Genomic DNA, 21,478 nt, shown 5'->3' on the forward strand with positions numbered 1-21,478 from the left:
AACATTCACTCACAGAACAGTTATTTTGATTGTCACCAGTGAAACTGGATGCTGGCGATGCAAATTAATATGAATAAATGGAAATTCGTGGGCATTCAACTCGCATTTTCTTTATTCTACACAGTTGCTGGAAAGGGCTGTGTACTGATCATTCCATCAATTTTTTTTTCTGTTTCTGCCTAATAAATATAAAAGAAGAAATGAAGTGATATCTGAAAAATTTTAAAGGAAGTGAGCCCTGATGCCACCTTGCAAGTCAAGCCAAGTTTATGATCATCTGATTGTACACGTACAACCCAACAGAACAGCTTTCTCCATCCTTAGTGCAAAACACGCAGACACACAACAGACAAACAATCCAAATACAGGACATATTCATATATGAAAATAAATAAATAGTGTTCCGTAAAGATGAGAATCTCAGATGGTTAGTGTGAGCCGTTCCTTTGGTCGTTCAACATTCTCGCTGCCTGTGGGAACGAGCTATTTCTCAGCCTGATCGTGCTGGCTCTGATACTTCCATATCTCTTTTTCTAATGGGAACAGATGAAAGATGCTGTGTGTGGGGTGGAAAGGGTCCTCAGTGATTTTGCACGCCCTCTTCAGACAATGATCCAGATGATCATGCTGACTGGGGGTGGGTTGGAGGGGGAGTGGGAGGGAAACTCCAGTGATCCTCTCTACCACTCTGCAGTGAGATATTGAAGACCCCTGTCCGACCAGTTACGTTATCAGGTATCGCTGCCTTGAGTGGGATCAACTTGGATAGGGTTCCCATCTCAAATACTCAAAAGGAGCTAAGGTCCTATACGTTCCACTTACTGTTCCAGGATAATGGATAAATCTCTTTAGATATTGGATCATTACCACTGAAGGCTACTTGTCAAGACAAAGGCCCGAAGATTCGCAGCTTCCAATTAAATGGCACTGGAAGGGGAAGCAGGGAATTGAAATTCACTGCTTTGATCTGTAGGACTAGAGCTCCAGCTACCTGACCCAAAATAAAGGCAAGTGGTGGCATTCATGGCTGTAGCTGCCAGTCTGTGGGTTGGACTTTCTGGCCTAATGTCTTGACAATTCCTCTGATTGAACCATTTGATTAAATGTCATACAAATTCTACCTTCCCAGTACTTTTTAGCATTGGCTCCTCCATTAGAAAATGACTTGCTTTTTCCAGAGACTGATAGAAGATTACCAACCAGAGGTATTTTGCAGAGTTGATCTGTCCTGAAATTTGTGCCAATGGATTAGACCAGAGTTCGCTAGGGGCTCCGCGAGAAACAGTGATAAATAGGCTAATGCATTTTTGAGTAATTTTTGTTTAATTTTATATTCGTAATTTTACTATACACGAACAGCATATTGTTGGAAAATCCTTGGTTATTATAATAAAGGTTCAACCTCATATTTAAAATGAAAACCTTGGTGTGAGGTCTCATAAACGAGCAGTATGATTTCATTTTTTTGCATTGCCAATAAATTTGAGAAAAAAGGGGGTCGATTTTCCTTAAAACAAGTTATCTGGAAAAAAAATATAATGTTTACCACATGAACTATGATAAAAAGAGATAGATATTAATAATGATATTTAAATTTTTTTATGCAGTTGTTCCCTGAGACATGAAAACTAGTTCAAGGGTTCTACAAGTGTAAAAAAGTTGATAAATGCTGGATTAGACAGATATTTTTGCATATGCAAAATTAATTGGGCACAAGATTAGTTTATAGATGGATTTAATAAAATTACTAAAAGTAGCTAAATGCACTTTAAAACAATTATGTAATTTAAATGCATTAAAGTAAAATAATGACTTTAAAAGGGAGTACTAAACCATGCTTTTTTTCCCTCTGTTACCTTACCTCATTCAAAATAGTAAGGTTGCTTTCTGCATGCCTGCTCTCTCTGGTGTAAAACTAAAGGCAGCACACCTGTGGTATATCTGCTCTGCCGCTTGACCCTATGGCAAATTCAGTAATGGAGGGGGAATTGGCTTGGCCCTTGATCTCCCAGTGACTGATAACCACCATTTATTGCACACATGCAGAAATCGGAGTTGTGCTGAGAGCCAGAAGTTCCTTTGGAGATTGTCAACTATCAGTCAGCACAGTTCATGCCGGTTTTATGTATAAATCAGTTCAAACTGGAGCACTTTTCTTCTCATCAAAGATGCCAGTCGACTCTCTGCATGTTTCAATATTTACCGTATGTTTTTAAAAAATATTTCCTTAAAGAGAAACCATACTCCACATTTTTTTTTCTTGCTGAGTGTTTGCAATATTAGATTCAGAATTGGGTTTATTGTCATGAACATACGTCATGAAATTTGTTGTTTTGCGCCAGCAGTATTAGACAGAACAAGGTGCAAAATTACTATGAATTACAATTCACAAATACAAGGCTTAAAAAATTAAATAACGTGCAAAAATAGAGAAAAGGTGGGGTAGTGTCCATAGGTTCATTGTCTATTCACAAATCTCATGGCAGAGGAAAGAAACTGCTTTTGTAACATTGAGTGAAAGTCTTCAGGCTCCTCTGAATCCTTCCTGATGGTAGCAATGAGAAAAATTCATAACCTGGGTGATGATGGCCCTTTATGATAGAAGCTATTTTCTTGAGGTATTATCTCTTAAAGATGTCCTTAATGGAGTGAACACAAATGCCCATAATGGTGCTGTCCAAGTTTACAACCCTCTGTAACCTTTTACTGTTCTGTGCATTGGCATCTCCATACCAGACAATGATGCAACTAGTCAGAATGCTCTCCATGGTACACCTGAAGAAATTTGCAAGTCCACGGCATGCCTTTTTCATGATTGGGTTCACATGATGGTCCCAGGATAGGTCTTCAGGGATCTGAAGTTTATTACCCTCTCCACTGCTAACTCCTCAATGAATACTGGTTTATGTTTGCTGAAGTCCACAAACAGTTCCTTTGTTTTACTGATGTTGAGTGCAAGGTTGTGGTTGTGAGACCATTCAACTTGGAAATCTATCTCACTCCTGTACTCTTCCTCATTTCCAACTGCAATTCTGCTGATAACCATAATATCTTCTGCAGATTTGTAGATGACATTTGAATTGTGCCAAGCCACACAGTCATGGGTGTAGAGAGAGTAGAGCAGGGGGCTAAGCCCGCATCCTTGAGGTGCACTTTGCCCTTGAGGAGGAGATACTACTGATCCGCACTGACTGTATTTTTCCGATGAGTGGGTCAAGTAGTTGAAGATGGAGGTACAGAGAGCCCATGTTCTGGACCTTGCTAGCCAGATGGTGTTGAAAGCTGAGCAATAATTGATGAAAAGTAGCCTAATTGCTTTGTCCAGGTGATCCAGGGCTGAGTGGCGAGCCAGTGATATTGCATCTGTTGAGAACGATTGTAGAGAAAGGCAAATTGCAATGGGTCCAGGTTTAGGTACATTAATTCTGGCCATGACCTACCTCTCAAAGCATTTCATTACAGTAGATGTGAGTGCTACTGGGCGATAGTCGTTGAGGCAGATGCTCTTCTTTGGCTTCAGTATGATGAAAGCCCTTTTTGAAGCAGGTAGGATACATGATAGTTGTGAGTGCCTGATGCCTTAATTAGAAATGGAAAGTACCATAGTTATACAGCATGAAAGTACCATGTAGTACCATATTTATACAGCCCAACTTCTCAATGTCAACCAAGATGGCATTCTGGGCTAGTCCCATTTTCCTGCATTTGGTCCATATCATTCTAAACCAGTGGTTTTCAACCTTTTTCTTTCCACTCACATATCACCTTAAGTACTTCCTCTGCCATAGGTGCTCTGTAAGGGATGTATGTGAATGGGAAATAAAGGTTGAGGACCACAACTTTTGACTCAATTGTTATTGAATTATTTTGTTTGAGAGAAATTGTCATAATGAAACCGTGCACATAATAAGTCAATTAGGTACGATTAAAATGGTGGTTTTCAACCTCGTACTTTCCACTCACGTACCACCTTAAGTCAGCTCTTCCTAATCACAGAGCACCTACTTAAGGTGCTTTATGAGTGGAAAGAAAAAGGTTGAAAACCACTGTTCTAAACCCTTCCTGTCCATCCATCAATCCAAATATATTTTGAACATCATAATTGTACCTGATTCTACAGCTTCCTCTGGCGGCTTGTTCCAGATACGGACTACCCTCTATGTGAAAATGTGCCCCTCCTAAATGTCTCCCCCCTTCACCTCAATCTTGAGCTGTCCACTCTTAGGGGCAAAATGAATGTGACCATTTACTTTATTCATATTATCTAGAAATACTAAGCAGAATTGCCCTTTGAGAGCCATGTTTTAATCTGGTTGTAAGAGAGAGCATGCTATTTGGGCTCTACTGTTATGGCCTTGTGCAGGAAGTATTTTTTCAGTCTGCAAAATGTAAATTAGGGCCATTATGAATTTTTTTTCCTCCAAGTTTTCATTCCGATTCAGAGCTGACTGGAAAATAATATATTAACCAGCTTAATTGATCAGATTTTAAAGTGTACCTTTTGCATATTTCCCTTATAATATTTAAACGTAGTGATTTGGTAAAGGTTCATTAATATAGTTAAAAACAGACCGCATCAAATTAAATATCTTATATCTGCGTGTAAATCTGTCAGGTGAAACAATTTTACATTTGTGACAATGATATTTTAAAAATTATAATACAGAATACTTCCTGGTTAGTTCATGTTTTGTCATCTGTTCCTTTGTCTATTTTATGTATTGAGCAATTGCTCTATAGATAGTCTGGAAGCAAAGACACAAAGTCTGCTGACACTAAAATGGAACAAGCCTGGCAGCTCTACATTTAAATAAATATCCATCAGGTGCTCAAAATCTATAAACACATAGATTTGGAGGCATTCAGAATTTCTGTTTGGATTATTGTGCCAATAATTGCAAGAATACTAGAAATCTGAATTCAATAGCATATGCCTTGCTTAATAAAGGCCATATGTTCCACTTGCCATTTTCCAGGTTTTGGAACATTGCACATTTCCTTGTTGCATGTTCCAATTCTTTAGGCTTAATCAATTCATCAATAATAATTAAATATTGTAGACTAAGCTTTGCTTTCAGAGTTGACCCTTCCCAAGATTGCACCTGTTTTATTCACACTGCCAAATCCTGTGACATGTTTTTATCATTGTAAAGACTGAACATCCTGTAATTTGTGGCTGTGTTTTTGAATGTGGGAATGACGATGCTGCTGTGCATTTGAAGTATTGCAGTGGATGGGAACAAAGGCATTCTGCTTACTCTTTAATATTTTATACTTTTCAGTACGTAAGAAACTGTGTATTAAATGGAATCCACCCTCAATTAACTGTTGTGCAGTGCAGCACCATTAAAGAGATGTGTGATCAAGAAATGTCAGCCATTGGTATTGCCTTGCATCGTAAAATATCCTCTGCTCCTCTTCCTCTGCCACCCAAGAGACGGACCATTTTTGTAAGTGACTGTAAAAATTAAAAAATGTACACAGATAGAATTTTCTGTCAATCTATGTTTTGGGGTAGGATATAAGATGGTCAGTGTGTGTTTGTGTGGAGTTCTGCCTGTTGAAAACTCTTGTAGTCCTTACAAGAGGAAATGGCTGGCAAGAGTTTCTCCTGAGTAAGGGAAGGAAGAGGAACTCTGTGGTGACCTGGAAGAAGAGGGTATCGTTTGGAAAACCCATGATGGAGCAAGTTTCTTCAGCAAGACACTGAAGTACTGATCGGAGGGAATCAGATTGTGTGTGTCCAACGAGCAACAAATATCTCTCTCTCTGAAATCGACAAGAACCTTCCTGAGTGGTAAACATTTACCTTTAAGCACCAGTGCCTGGCGAAAATTCATAAATGTTAAATTCTGTGCACAGTAAGAATTGCCTGATACCAGTGAACTTGGAGGAGTGAGAAGTGAGATTGGACTGTGAATCAAAGAACTTTCCTGAACATATACACATTCCATACACATACGCTTAGAATTAGAAGGGGGTTAAGTTAATTTTAATGTTAAAGTTCGATCCTGTTTTTATATTTAAAGAAAATTAAAAGCAATTTCTGTTTAAGTATCCATTTGTCTTGGTGAATTTCTATTGCTGCTGGGTTTTGGGGTCCTCTGGGCTTGTAAAAACATATACCAGCAGCAATAGTATAAATGACCACAATGCACCATGAGACAGAACAAGACATAATAAATATAAAAGGAGACATTTCAGTTAGTGCAAAAAAGGTGTCACTTTCAACTGTGTATACAGGCCTTTTGGTCGTCACAGAGTATATGGTTAGTGTAATGCAGGAAGGTTCACAGACTGAAGGCTTTGGGGGGGGGAGGGGGGAAAGGAAAAACTGTTCTTGATTCTGGAAGGGTCGAATGTCAGGCACCTTCTGCCTAAAGGTAGCAGCAAGATGAAATGGAAATGGGGTTCTTTATAATGTTTTCTGCCTTCTTGAGGTAGTGCATCACATATGTCTTTAGGGAATGGGAGATCAGCACCCCTGATGGGTATTACTATATTTGTCACTTTCTGCAGCCATCTGCATTCTTGGGCACTCGAGTTTCCAAGCCAGGCCATGGTGCAAGCAGTCAGTATACTTTCCACAATACACCTGCTGATGCTTGAGAGAGTACTTGAAGACCCGAATCTCCTCAGACTTGGGAAGTAAAGGCAATGGTGCACCTTTTTCATGGCTATCTCATTGATCTGGCTCCAGGAGATGTCTTCTGAGATGTGACCTTCTCCACTGCCATCCATCACTGAAGATACAAACATAGTGTTACGAGCCCAGAGGATCCATAAACCCAGCAACAACAGATATTCACCAAGACAAATGGTTACTTAAACAAAAGTTGCTTTTAATTATCTTTAACCATGAAAACAGAATCACACTTTAATTTAATTAACCTAACTTAACTCCTTTCTAATTCTAAGCGCACATGTATGTAATTATTAATGTGTGTGTGTAAGTTCAGAAAAGTTCTTTGCTTCACAGTCCAATTTCACTTCTCATTCCTCCAAGTTCACTGGTTGCAGGCAATTCTTATACTGTGCACAGAATTTAACATTTATAATGTTCACCAGGCTTTGGTACTTGAAAAGTAAATGGTTGCTGCTCAGGAAGGTTCTTCTCAGTTTTCAGAGAGAGAGTTCTTGTTCCAGGACATCTACAACTGATGTTCTTCCATCAGCCACTTCATTGTCTTGCTGATGAAACTTGCTCCTTCAGGGTTCTCCAGATGATAACCTCTTTCTTTCAGGTCATCACAGAGTTCCTTTTTGTTTCACTTATTCCAAGTGAAACATTAGACAGCCAGTCCTCTCCTCTTACATGAACCACAAGGTCTTTGACCAGGGCTTCTTCCAAATGGGGCTTTCCACAAGCTGACAAGCTTGTCCTGTTCCAGTCCCAGCTGCTCGCTCTCTCTCTCTCTCTCTCTCTCTCTCTCTCTCTCACACACACACACACACACATACACACACACACACACACACACACAGAGACTCACTCACTCACAGAGAAAGCCTGTTGGACTCTCCTTAGTCTCTTGAGCATTCTTCAAAGCTCTTGAAAAAGTTGTGGAGCTGGTATGTCTAGCGTGGGACAGAGTTCCAGTATTTTAAATAGGATCTGTGTTTAGAGTGTTTGTATGTAATCTAACAAATGTTTCCCAATGTTTCCCAATTTATCTCCCCAAAACACATCTATATACTCTGTCACAATGGTCTCTCAGCCTCCTCTTGCTGGTCATTCAGTTGAGAGTAAATTGTTATTCTAGAACCATACAACCAGATTCTCAAACTCTATCCTCTCTACCCTGGGTGTTTCAATATCATTATCAAGTCACCCCGTTTGATTTGTTGATGTCAGTTTGGAATAGATGAATGTGTTAATCATGGGATCAGAACACAAAGATCCATTACCTTCCAAAGACTGGATTGAACAGACTGGAGAAAAATAAATCCATGCATAGTTAATGAGTTCAAGACCAGCAGTTTATTGAACTACCTTTGACCATATTATGCATAAAACTGATGTTATTCATTATATTTGACACCAAGCATAAAAGACCGATTAAAATGTCTTGACCTTACAATTAGTTATGGTCATGGTTCAGTTTGTGGCCTGAGTCAGAGGAACACTGTAAAAAATATAAGCAGATAAGGTAGTACTGAGATACTGCAAATAAGGCATTGAATCTTTTTGTTCCAAAGAGACACTAATCTTGTTGTCACAGCCAATATTTGATTCTCACTCAAAGTTAATACAATAAATAATCATGACTTGATTACATTTTGCTGTTTGTGAAATCTTGAAAATACTTCCCCAGCTATTATAAACTTTGTGTCATTATCAAGCCATTAAAAAAGTGGCCTTGTATTTGTCAAAAGTTGTGACTGGTAAATGAGTTGGTAATTCCTCTCTTGAGTGTTTGTTCATTGAGAGCCTATAGTTTGCATTGACAACCAGTGCAAACAGTTATTGCCTGGAATAATTGACATCATGGACCACTGGTTTATGAGTGGAAGGAAATGTCTGAAAATAGATCAGTTCTATTCTGTGATAAAGTTAGGTAATTGTCCCATTGTGTACAGAATTAAATGCTAAATGCTTATGACCTTGGTGAAGATTTGAGTATTTTCATTGTATTGTATTTAAAAAAAAATCTTGGTGATTTTAAAATTGGTTTTAAAATTAATCTTGTCCACATTCTGTAAACTTGAAATTCGCAGAGCATCTGTCTCACCAATTTCTCTCTTTGTTCTTCCAAAAAATTCAATTGAATTTTCAGACACCAGTTATTTATGAACTTAGAAAATTACAGCATAGCACAGACCCTTCGACCCATGATGTCGTGCCGACCCATATATACCTACCAAAAATATATTCATAACCTTTTTTTTAAATTCTTGTGCCTGTCTAAGTGTCTTAAATACCCTGTTATTTCAGCCCCCACACCTTCTGTGGCAATGCATTCCACGCACGCACAACTCTCTGTGTCTTCCCTAAACTTTCCTACCTTCACTTTGTACAGATGGTCTCTGGTGTTTGCAACTCCCACCTGGGGAAAAGATGCTGACTGTCTACATTATTTATGCCTCTCATAATCTCATAGACCTTTATTAAGTCACCTCTCATTCTTTGCTCCAGAAAAAAAGCCCTAGCTCTGCACCTTGCCTCATAAGACATGATCCAATTCAGGTAACAACCTGGTAAATCTTCTCTGCACCCTCTCCATAGCCTCCATAACTTTCCTGTAATAAGGTGACAGAACTGAACATAATATTCTTAGTGTGGATTCACCAGAAATTTAAAGAGCTGCAACATACACTTATGACTCCTGAACTCATCCCCCAATTAATGAAACCAAGCATACCCTAGGCCGTCTTAACTATCCTATCAACCTGCACAACTACCTTAAGAGATCAATGGATTTGGACCCTCAAAGTTCCTCTGTTCATCCACACTTTTAAACATTCCACCATTAACCATGTACTCTGCCTTCTTTTGACCTGCCAAAATACAGCATCTTACACTTATCCGGTTTGAATTCCATCTGCCACATTTCCACCCAATTCTGCATCCTGTCTATATACTGTTGTAGCCTGCAACAGCCTTCATCATTATCCACAACACCTCTAATAGGGTCCCAGAACAGAATTCTGCAGAACTCCACTTTGTCACAGCTTATGACTCCCTGGTTAACAGTAATCATGGAAACCACCTTGCCAGATGTGACAAGAACATAGAAACATGAGAATCAAGGACAGGTGTGTGCCCATTGTGCTATTTATTTGTGGTCATGGCTCAATGTTCTATAGTGTCATTCCCAAATTTCTATATCCCTTGATTCCCATATAATACAGAAATCTATCAACCTCTATTTTGAATGAAAACTGTACTCTTATTCTTAACTGTGCCCTTGGCCCCAGGCTCCTCAGCCACTGTACCTAGCCTGTTATACACTTTAAGAATCTTGTACATGGTTTTTGAATGAAGATTTAAAGCATGCCTACTTAATAACCCAAAACTGAAGTTGACATGACATAATTTAGCAGAAAATATAATTTGTCTTAATGCATCTGTGGAAAATGGTAATTTCAAATGGCTTCTTAACAAGGTTGGCTTAAGTGCTATAACTTAAGATGAAGGCTGTGTAGTTAACCAGGAATCATGACTTTTATTAGCAGAAACTAGTGGTACAATAATGAATGATATTGGGTGCATACACAGTTATACCCAAGGGAAGTGTCTTTAGTGGTAGAGATAATACACGACCAATGTCAGTAAAGCAGACTAAGCACAGCTAAAGTCTGACAGCACGACACAGATTCACCACAGTGTTCAAATGTTAAAATGATAAAGCTGACAATTGGCAGGGACAATTAAATTTTTTGACACATTTACAAGCTACATGTTAGCATTGGTGGTTCAGGGGTAGAATTCTTGCCTTGCACTCAAGAGACCCAGGTTCACTCCTGGCCAATACAAGAAATACCATGGTTTCAGTTAAGGCAGCACAGTTAGCGTAGCTGTTAGCACAATGCTGTTACAGCACCAGCAATCAGGACTGGAGTTCTAATCCTGCGCTGTCTGTAAGGAGTTTGCACGTTCTTCCCATGTCTGCGTGGGTTTTCCCCTGGGCTCCAGTTTTCTCCCACCATTCAAAACGTGCCGGGGTGTAGGTCAGTTGGATTTAATTGGGTAGGTGCTCATGGCCCAAAAGGGCTTGTAATATTGCTGTATGACAAAATTTTAAAAAATACAGTTTGAACAATAATAATTCTGTAATTCTTGCTCAATGTCCTTTCTTTTCAGCAAATGACAAATAGTATTTGGGATATAAATGTTCCTTTCAAGATTGTTCTTGTCCGAGGGAACAAAGTAAATGCAGATGAAACTTTGCGGGTAGGTATTATTGATATTTATAACATGAAATGATAAACTGCATTTCTAAAGATGGTAACTTTATATTTGTAACCTACAGTGTACAGTGCATTGTCCTACTTTTTCACATTTATCCAAGCAACATGTAATATCACCTTCCCTTGAGAACAAAATTTTAAAGGATTTACAGGGTAATTTTAAAAAGACATCTTGGTGAAATGACTGAAATGTCAAGAATAATGTTTGGGTATAACAGAAACTAAATGGCAATGCGAATTAATAGAATATGTGACACTAAGAATGTAGAAAAAAGACTTTTGGGCTGTTTTCCTTTGTGTATATATATTTTATTGTGGGGGGCGGGGAGTTACAGCATCCAGGTAACATGTTGGCTAATGCTCCACGTTCATTGAATTGTCGTTTTGGCTCCTTTGCTTACAACAGATCTTACTGTGATCACTCAGTGTAATTTTAATGCTCATTGCAAATGAAAAGTTTGTTTTCAAGCATAGACACAAAACAGTAACATAAACCTTCACAACACATATTTAGGCAAGGAAAGTGAACACTGTTCTCTGCGATACCCACAATCAGATGAGAACAACACTACTCCTACATAGTTGGTGTCGTCTTTTTAATCATTTATATTGACATGTAGGTATTACTCAAATTTAGACAAATTAGCTTTGTTTTCTTGATGGAGGTTTACAGTAATTGGCTGTATTACTTAGATCACTTAATCTGCATATTGCCCCCCTGAATTCTCCTTTATCTTAACATTTGTTTATTCTTTGCCCTCTAAAGTAACCAGACTTAGTTGCACACCAGTTTCATTCCCAGCTCTCATATGGTACCACAAGCAATGCTAAAGACTTGGACTCTACATTCTCTGCTGTGGCTTAAGTGTGCAATTGCAGGGTGTCCCATGAGTTTCTGAAGGTCAGCAAATCAAGGGCCCTAATAAGGGCAGCAGCCTCAGCAAACGGAACTGAAGCTCGTGTGGAAGCCTTGTGTAGGAGTAGCTGTGTTAGTGATGCAAAAGCAAAAAGAAAGGAAATCTGAAACTAGGCAGGTTAAAGCTCATCTTTGGAAATCAGACAATGTATTGGATGACTGACCTGTCATCACTACACTAGGTTATTATTGGACTGTCTGTATAATACCTAGACTGTAGTGGTGAGAAATGCTTTGAATTTCCAGCATATACAGTTTCTTGCCTTTTGATTGAATTCTCAAGTCAGGGTCCTACCCAGCTGCTCCTACAGTGTTCCAATTTCTGGCTATGCCTTCAGGAAGATGCTGCTACTCACATTAGGGTCCTTGTGCTTGTGAATGGTGACCTTACTGAACCTTGAACCAGGTTTCTAATGAAGGATTGTTGACTTTGAATGTTTCCTTATCACTGGGTGCTAACTGACGTGGTGGGCATTCCCAGGATTCTTATTTCTTAATTTAAGGATGCAGTATAGGTCGATGGATGGTTGAGAAATTGATTCAAGACAATTTTTCACTTAACATTGGATTCATAACATTGCAGGAATGGTTCTTGTTGTACATTATGCTTTCAGCAGGCCTGTTTTGGGGGATTCCTGTGTCTTGTGCGAGTGGATCAATCATTTTTGTCGAGAAGACGAATCCTTAACTAAGACAAACGTCAAAATAAGAAATTTTATTTGTTAATTGAATGTGAAATTGTGTACTAAAAGTGATAAAGAAGAAGAAAGATGACGTTAAAAAAAATAAGAAACAGGAAGTTAAACTGGGAGTTTTACATCTCTAATAATAATCTCTGAATAAATGAATCTTTACTTTTCTAAAATAATTTGTTTAACAATAGGTTTTTCAGGTACTCTTAGTGGGTATTTATAAATTCTGCAACTTATTATTTATAATGGGTGAACCATTGCAGTCTGTTATAATAGTACATCGAACTCTTGGCGAGGAGGGGGGATGCCTAGCTGAGTAAATTTAGCAGCAGTCCCTTGATTTCTGGATTTAACTGTGTAGTTCTGTCTCCAGAAGATCCCAGATTTACTTTAGAATTAACATGAGTGCTGTGAGCTTTAATATTACTTTTATTGCAAAGCCAGGTTAATGATATGCAGTGCAGGAATGAGGGCCCAAAGAATGATGCATTAGGGAGTGTTAATACAGAAGGATTGGCGTGACTTTTCAGCGAGGGGCAATGCACAAGTCAGCCAGAGAATTCTAACAGTAGTTGGTCTTTGTCTGCAATTCCCTCCCCTGCTTCTTTCTCCTTTGGACCCAAACAATACTCATTAGTTAAAACACAATGCTGGAGAAACTTAACAAGTCAAACTGTGCACTTTATATTAGCAAAGAGAAAGATACATAACCAGTGTTTTGGGCTTGAGCCCTTCATCGAAGTATGAGCAAAAGGTTGGCAGGCGCCCGAACAAAATAGTGGAAGGAAAGGGCAGGGGGGGTGGGGGAGCACAGGTCCACTGGCAGGAAGTAATAGGCAGAAAAGGGAAGGAGGGCACACCAGCAAAGAGGAGGAAGGGGGATGGTTCTGTGAATGGAGTGGTAAGGAGATGGAGGAAAGAAGACTGAGGGATGGGGAAAAGGGGGAACACAGAATAAGTGAGCAATAACTGGAGAAGTTGATGTTAATGCCTCCTCCCATATCTGCTGTTATGCCCACACTCCCTTATCCACCTATTACCTCCCGCCTGTGGGATTGTGCTCCTCCCCCTGCCGACGTGTTGTTCATACCTTGATGAAAAGCTCAAGTCCTTGTGTAAAGTCCACTGTTTGACCTGCTGAGTTTCTCCAGCATAGTGTTTTTACTTCAATCACGGTGTCTGCAAACTTTTGTGTTTTACTCATTAAATGGTGTTTATTGGTCCGCTTTATCCAGTGGAATTTTCCATTGGGTGGCTGGTCAAGATGAGTGTAGGAAGGTACAAAGAGGGCAAGTTTGAAATCTTTTGCAAGCATATTAAGATATTATGAAAACATAGTAATATGACATATATACACACACACACAAACATATATGTATGTGTGTATGTGTATGTATATTTTTTTAAAAAAAAGAAGTTTTGCATGTTGATGAACAGAGAAACATTGGTGTCCAAGTTCATAATTCTCCGAAATTGGCAACATAGGTCAATACATAGAAACATAGAAAATAGGTGCCGGAGTAGGCCATTTGGCCCTTCAAGCCTACACCACCATTCAATAAGATCATGGCTGCTCAGTACCCGGTTTCTGACTTCTCCCCATACTCCCTGATCCCCTTAGCCACAAGGGCCAAATGTAACCTACTCTTAAATATTGACAAGGAACTGGCTTTAGCCGCTTTCTGTGGCAAAGAATTCCACAGATCCACTGCTTTCTGAGAGAATAAATATTTCTCCATCTCAGTCCTAAAAAACTTCCCCCTTATCCTTCATAGTTCAGGCTATAGAATATGAAGTTGGGAAATTATATTGTAAATGTATAAAACACTGGTTAGGCTGTATTGTGTTAAATTCTGGTTGCAACAATATAATAAAAGTATAATTGTGCTGGAGAGTATGCAGAGGAGATTGATGCAGATTTTGCATTGATTGGAGAACTTCAGCGTTGGGATTGATTAGGCAGGGATTGAAGGAGACTGAGAGCTGACCTGCATAGATAGTTAGAATCCTTTTCATGGTGGCCTACATTGAAAGAAAGAGGGCAACAGCTTAAGATGAGAGGTAGGAATCGAAGCAGCAAGCATTTTCCCAAATGCAGTTGATAATCTGAAGCACGCCACTAGAGGATGTAATTGGTCAGTTAAAAGGTAATTTAGACACACTCACACAGGGAAGCATTGGAAGGAAATGGGCCTGGATGAAGCCAATTGAAATTAGGGGAAAATTCTTATTATTTTGAACCCAAATATTAACATTGCAAGTTCTTCCAGAGTAAATACTGTTGATTTACTGCAATGCAGGATGCAGTCAAGAACTGCTCCATTTTGATATGATAACACTAATCTTCCTCAGGAGAGTAGAGAAATGGAAGCCAGTGATCCACTGATGTTTTGGGTTGGCTACTAAGGAACTAGAGCAATTCCTGATCCTCTGACTCGTCGCTTTGAACAAAGTGCTCACGTGAATATAGAATAGAATCCATGCTCTGTGTCCTTCAATCAACAGAATTGCACTCCACTTAAAAATACACAAATTGGTTTTATTTGAAACAATGCCAAAATATATATCATTCTCTATTACCCATTGTAGCAGAATAATTTATAGCATCTGCGATTGTTTTTAATTTTGTATAATTCAAGCCAGACTTTTTTTCTCTTTAATTGTTTATTCCAACTCTGGAGCTCCTGTTGAAAAGAAATATGAACATGAAGTATCACAGTCAAATGTGACAGTGGATGTTCTTCATTTACTTATTTTCTGGTGAGCAATCTTGCCAAGTAAGGTTAGTGCAAGTGTAGTGCTTCACCTTGGATAAAATACAGGTGGTCATATCTGTAACAAGAGACGCGTGAAATCCCTTCATGAAATTGCATTGTATCAATTCTGAAACAGTCACTTGCTTTTTGCCACAGCCTGGGTTTTTATTCATCTGCTTTTCATTCCCGTAGGTTCAAATCAGGGCCGGGATTTTCCATGGAACTGAGCTCCTCTGCGAACCTGTTGTAAGCAGTGAGGTTTCTGGAAAAAATGATCTTGTCTGGAATGAGCCACTGGAGTTTGAAATTAACATCTGTGACCTGCCAAGAATGTCTAGACTCTGTTTTGCTGTGTATGGAGTGATGGATAAAGTGAAGAAGCAAAAGTCAACAAAGAACGTGTCTAAGTACCAGACCATTCGGAAAGCAGGAAAAGTAGTTAGTATTCACAACTTTTCAACCGTATTTACAATTGAAATGTAATAACTGTAACCATTTAGGTGTAAATGTACTCATGTTTATTTAAATTGTAGCCTGAAAGCAGGACCGTTACCTTGACCTCCAAACCTCTCAACTACTCTCCTCCTTTATCACATTCCTGACACTTTAATACCTGCACTAATGTCAGCTGATAGTCTTTAATATCAGGTTTCTTTCCTATGATGACCCTTGGGATGTTTCACTATATTAATACTACACATTTTTTAGTAACACCATTCTCAAGTGTTTTGAGGATTCCTGGAAATGAAATCTTATCTTCCTTGATGTCGGAATTAGCTGAGCCCATCCAGTTATATAAACTTAAGATCAGCATTGATAAGAAGCTAAAACCATTTTGCATTTGTATGAAATCACTTTTAATGATGATGCCCTTCTGTCTAGAATGTACTGATTCTGTTATTGCTGACTACAGGTCCTTCCCAGGTTACAAACTCTTGACTCATATCAACCAATATTTGGGAGACGAGGGATAGATTGAGAGGGAAGCTGGCTGCTGTGGGGCTGCAGACATCTTCTGAACAGAGCCTTTCCCAGTGCCTTAGTTCCTATGCTTTGCCCTCACCCAGCGTGAGTTGTATCAATCAGGGACTGGGCCAATCCAAGTGGGAGCACTCAGCAAACTTGTTCACCGACAGTCAGCTTGCATTCTCATCGCAGCTGTTTTTGTGATCCTCTCCCATGCATCATTTATTTTCATTTACAATTTCAGAACAAGTTGAGTTATGAACAGGACCCACAACACTTTTAGGATGGCGGTTAGTGTGACACTGTCTTTAGTGTCAGTGATTCGGGTTCGAATCTGGCACTGTCTGTAAGGAGTTTGTACGTTCTCTCTGTGTCTGCGTGGGTTTCCTCCAGGTGCTCTGGTTTCCTCCCACCCTTCAAAATGCACTGAGTTTGTAGGTCAGTTGGGTTTAATTGGGTGGCACAGGCTTGTTACTTAAATTTAGAACCCTGTCATAACCTGGGGACTGCCTATACAAATTTGTTAGGACAAGCTTATCCCCAATGATATCTTGCAGGAACTGCAATGGGTCTGTGAGCCTGCTGCATTGTTAGCTTAAACCACCCCCCCCCCCCCCCCTTCACCCGTCATCACTTCCATGCCCATCCCCCATTCACTATCTTCCTTGCTTAGGACTGTTTGACAAAAGTTGGTAAGTTTTCCATCTAGTGGATAAACAGTGTATTGACAACAGAAAATATTTTCTCTTCCCCCACCCCCCCTCCCCACTTTATGTTGACTCAGTTGCTAAATTAATCTTCCTCATCTTCAGTGTCAGATTTATGTCAAGCAAGGTCTCCGTTTTTTTTTGCACCAAAGTCATTCCTCCTTAAACTTGGTGATTTGAATGGATGAGAGGACAGAATGGGCAGGATACACAAACTGAGGACGTTGGGATTTTTATTCGAAAGTATACACATGTATAAGCTTTTCGGGTCATGACCACTCTCTTCTTATTTTTAACTTCAAAGCAATGTTAGATTAAGTTCAAGTAATAGATCTAAATTTAACCCTCTTTGAGCAGCAAAGTTAGCGCAGCAGTTAGTGTGACACCAGCGACCTGGGTTCTATTCTGGCGCTGTCTGTAAGGAGTTTGTACGTTCTTCCCATGTCTGTATAGGTTTCCTCTGGGTGCTCCAATTTCCACTCACCTACTAAAACGTACAGGGTTGGAGGTTAATTTGGGAGTAATTGGGTGCCACAGATTTAAGTGGCTTCTACTGTGCTGTATATAAAATTTAATAGTTTGATACTTTTTTTTTGCTGTAACCCCTCCAAATATTGGAAGATAGTTGTTGGAGGACAGTCATCTTCTCTGCTGCAGGAATTCTTGAGGATAATGTCCTACCGCACCCATCTTGATTGGTTCTTTGATCACCGTATTTGTGTAATAACTTCATAGGTAGGATGTGGACTTAATATTGCCCAGTCCTTGCCTGAACCCAGCAGCATCAACCCAACATTCAAACATAGGCTGACTAGTGCAAAGATTTGCATCATAAAAAAGAAAATGATATCTCCCACAAGAGAATATCTAATTACCGATCCTTGACGTTCAATAACACTTGCCAGGGCCCCCCCCCACTGCCAATAACCTGGGAGCTGCCACTGACTACAAATTATCATGATGACCATCACACAACAGAGACTGGATATCCTGTAATGAGTAACAAGTAATCGGACACCCTAAAATGATACCACCATCAGTTATGCTTTTTTTTTTAGATAGAATTTGCATGATTTTTACCAGTCTGAAGAATGCCTGATGTCTCAGGATTGGTTGTTCGCACACGAACAACCAAAACCCGAAATCTCTGTTTCCTTACGCGAGTTTGGACAGCATACCAGAAGTGCTCTAATTAAAAGGGTGGGACTTGCAACCCGCACCATCAATATGTGCTATTCATTAGCCTGAAGTTTATGGAATGTCTGCAGTTAACTTTAGACTGCAGGCATTCTGGGGAAATTTAATAGGAATCTAGGAGGTAAAATATCAGAATGGGAATGGCACCCTCATTCCTGTTCCGACCGCTTTACACAGCATACATGTTAGGAAAATGGCAATAATTTCCTGGCGTGCAGCAGCTGTGTTTTAAAAAAACATAAGTGATGCACAGGACAGAAGTATGATGAACCCTCTCCATTTACTTGACTGAAACTACAGGAGGATTCAAGAACCTTGGTACAATTCAAAACACTACATTAGAATCCAATATACAACCCTAAACATTCATTTCCTGTGCCACTTGGCACGCTGTGACCACGGTGTTTGCTCCCCTATAGAACGTGCTGCAGCTATACACCTCCAAAACCCAGTCTCCACCACCAAAAATAACAAGGGTAGCAGATGCACAGCCACACCTGCAGGTTCTCCTCCAAGTCAAAAGCCATATTGAATTGGAGCTATCTTGCTGTTTCTTCTTTATCACTGGACCTAAATATTTCAACTCCCATCCCTAAGGTGCTGAGGGAATACTTTCACCAGGAAGGCAGTGATGGTCCAATGAGGTGGCTCACCACCACCTTCAATAAGGGATGCGTGATAAATATTGGTCTAAATCTGAAAATTTAAATAATATTTTTTTGCGTAACTACACTATAAAATAGTCTGAGAACCATTTGTGGGCTTGTCCTGAAAAGCACGACATAAAAGCAAGTCCTTCCTTTCCATTAGCATTATCCGATTGCATGGGTGAATACGATGGTATTTGACTTCAGAGGTCAGCTGAAGAATGGCGATATCTCACTGCACTGTTGGTCATCCTTTCCTGGTAGGTACAGTCCTCTTTAAAAACTTCCCTCCATTGACTGTTAAAAGTTTTAGAATTTCACTCCCAAAATGTGAGCAATATGCAATATGTTTTCCTGGGTTGTAGATGAACTAGAAGAAATGCTGAACCCAATGGGCACAACACAGACCAACCCTTATACTGAGAACGCTACAGCTTTGCAGATCCGATTCCAAGAATTCAGCAAATCACCAATCTTCTTTCCTGCTTTTGACAAGGTGAATAACTTTTATTGCTAGACACTTAAATCAATACAGATACTTTTTTGTGAACTTTTTTTAATAGTAAACATACAAGATTTATCATTTATATTAGAAGGTGACTTTGCATAGAATTATACACGCCTCTTCCCAAATTTTTGGCAAACCTTTGTATATTCTAACAAAGTGCTGAGAATTGAATGGCTGCTTCATCGTTATCTCAGCAAAGTCCTGTCAATCCATTTATCTGATACTTTCATTTTCAGTCCAGTTATCCTTTTAGTCTTCTTCATTTTTTCTAATGTGGAAATTTCTTACCAGATCCAAGAACTCAAAACAAAAGCAATGTTGTGTCTTGTTTCATTACTTGGTGATTGTGCTTTATTGATCACCAATACATTAAGAGGAAACAAGACTAGCCCAGGAATATTTCTTCTTTATTAGATTGACTTGATTTGCAGCATTACTTCTGCTGAACATTACCATACTCACAAGAATTAAAACTGCTGACCAGAGATACTTCTCCTTTGCTTCATGATAAAAATTATTTTGAAAGAACAGTGAGCTTAAAATAAAAGAAAATAAGTACCTTGTCTAAAATAAGTGCATGTGAATAGAGATTGTTTTTACCTTTTATAATCTGACAAAAGAGGAAACAGTTGATCGCCAAAGGTTTTCTGCACAAAATGGACTTCTTTCAAAAGGAAAAGTGTGTAATCTGACTGTTTTATACTTTTCAATGTCTGATTTATAGAACTTTGAACACCATAGCACAATGCTGAAACAATTTGAATTGATAAGGAAATACAGTACAACTCTGAATATCTAAAATGGTCGGGACCAGGCCTACATCAGATAAATGTTTTTTTTTTCCGGATAATTAGTCATTTTTTAAAAACATTCCAGTAGTGACACTTCAATGTTTAAACAACAAGGGAAGGCTTCTTAAGCATTAAAATAATGTTTAATTCTCACCAAAATAAATGCTGGCCACTGCCGATCACTGACACCTGCCCACCGACCCTGCTGCTGCCGGCAGCCGGCGTTCTTGCTGCTGCGAGGCTGCTCTCCTTGATAAAACCGGGAGGAGAGATTCTTCCGACCGCTTGCGGCTGGGAGACAGTTTCACACAGTTTGAGAGGAGAGTTGGAGAGAAAATTCAATAGAAGAAAGTAAAGAAGAAATGGAGAGAGAGAGAGAGGAGGGAGTTACCTGAAACGAGGACAATCGTCATTCTCATATCATGTTGGGTGAATTTTTTTTTTACAAACTGGTCAGTTCGGCTCTGAAATTTTTTTTGGATAATTAAGGATTTCTGATTGTTTTGGATATCCTCATTGATCTGAAATTTTGGGGGTTTTTTTTCAGATCAATGAGGATTTTGGAGAATCTGATGTCAGATAATTGGAGTTGGACTGTTCTAACCATAAACAGCAAAGTAATTAGAGAACAAAACACAATTCTTTAAGTGGTATGATCACTTGATATTTGAAAGCTTGGACACTGGGCCTGAGGAGCAAAATAAAAATTGTGCAAAGTTTGTGTCTTCAAACAAGTTGAGACAGTACTGTGTCCAGCGAAGGGAATAAGTTAATACCAGAAGTTGATTGGCTTGAACTAACTTTGAATAGATGAACGATGAGAAGCTGGAGAGTCTGACCCCAGTGAGTCTCTTCACCTTTTCATTATTTGCTCAAGATTCAAGTAACTGCAGTTTTTGTTTCTTTACCTTTTAAAAGAAGCTCGGACCTCTGTATCGTTGCGGCAGGAATGCTTTTGCTTTTTGACTATTGAATGCTTTCTCTTTTTTTTTTCCTTTCTCTCTTTTTAAATTGTAAATGAAAGATTTTGGAGAAGGCAGCCGAGATTGCACGAAACAACGACACACTGAGTATAGCAGTAAGTACAGCAAATGAATCAGCAGCCTCGAAGCATGCTGTGATGCCACCTAGTGGTCATTGGCTTTGTTTTATTGGGATTACCTCCCTATTTTGTGGTGGTGGCATTGATGCTTTCAGGGGAATCTATTATAATCAGTATTATTCTTAAACAAAATGTGTCATCTAAAATATATTTTGTAATAAAATAACCTAATTGCAATATGCACAAATTTACTTCATAATGGTAATTCTTTCTAACCAGTTCTAACCGTGGTAAAGTTTATAGTTCTAATTGAACCATGAAATAGGATTGGTAATTTGAGAGGAG

General features: G+C 39.1%; 1 protein-coding gene across 7 annotated transcripts in view; it reads left to right on the forward strand.

The window, feature by feature from the left end:
* pik3cb (phosphatidylinositol-4,5-bisphosphate 3-kinase, catalytic subunit beta) overlaps nt 1–21,478 on the forward strand; it is a 198,411-nt gene that overhangs the window by 100,893 nt on the left and 76,040 nt on the right. For 4 of the 7 annotated variants that reach the window (XM_069896666.1, XM_069896665.1, XM_069896664.1 and 1 more), the window contains 6 exons: nt 5,283–5,450; nt 10,805–10,894; nt 15,468–15,713; nt 18,956–19,052; nt 19,158–19,288; nt 21,116–21,169. In XM_069896666.1, coding sequence (XP_069752767.1) covers nt 5,283–5,450; nt 10,805–10,894; nt 15,468–15,713; nt 18,956–19,052; nt 19,158–19,288; nt 21,116–21,169 — 786 coding nt within the window. The remainder of the gene's footprint in view (nt 1–5,282; nt 5,451–10,804; nt 10,895–15,467; nt 15,714–18,955; nt 19,053–19,157; nt 19,289–21,115; nt 21,170–21,478) is intronic. The other 3 variants (XM_069896667.1, XM_069896669.1, XM_069896668.1) reach the window with 2 other exon arrangements.

Source organism: Narcine bancroftii, chromosome 9 (genome assembly GCF_036971445.1).
Source record: "Narcine bancroftii isolate sNarBan1 chromosome 9, sNarBan1.hap1, whole genome shotgun sequence".
Taxonomy (NCBI): domain Eukaryota; kingdom Metazoa; phylum Chordata; class Chondrichthyes; order Torpediniformes; family Narcinidae; genus Narcine; species Narcine bancroftii.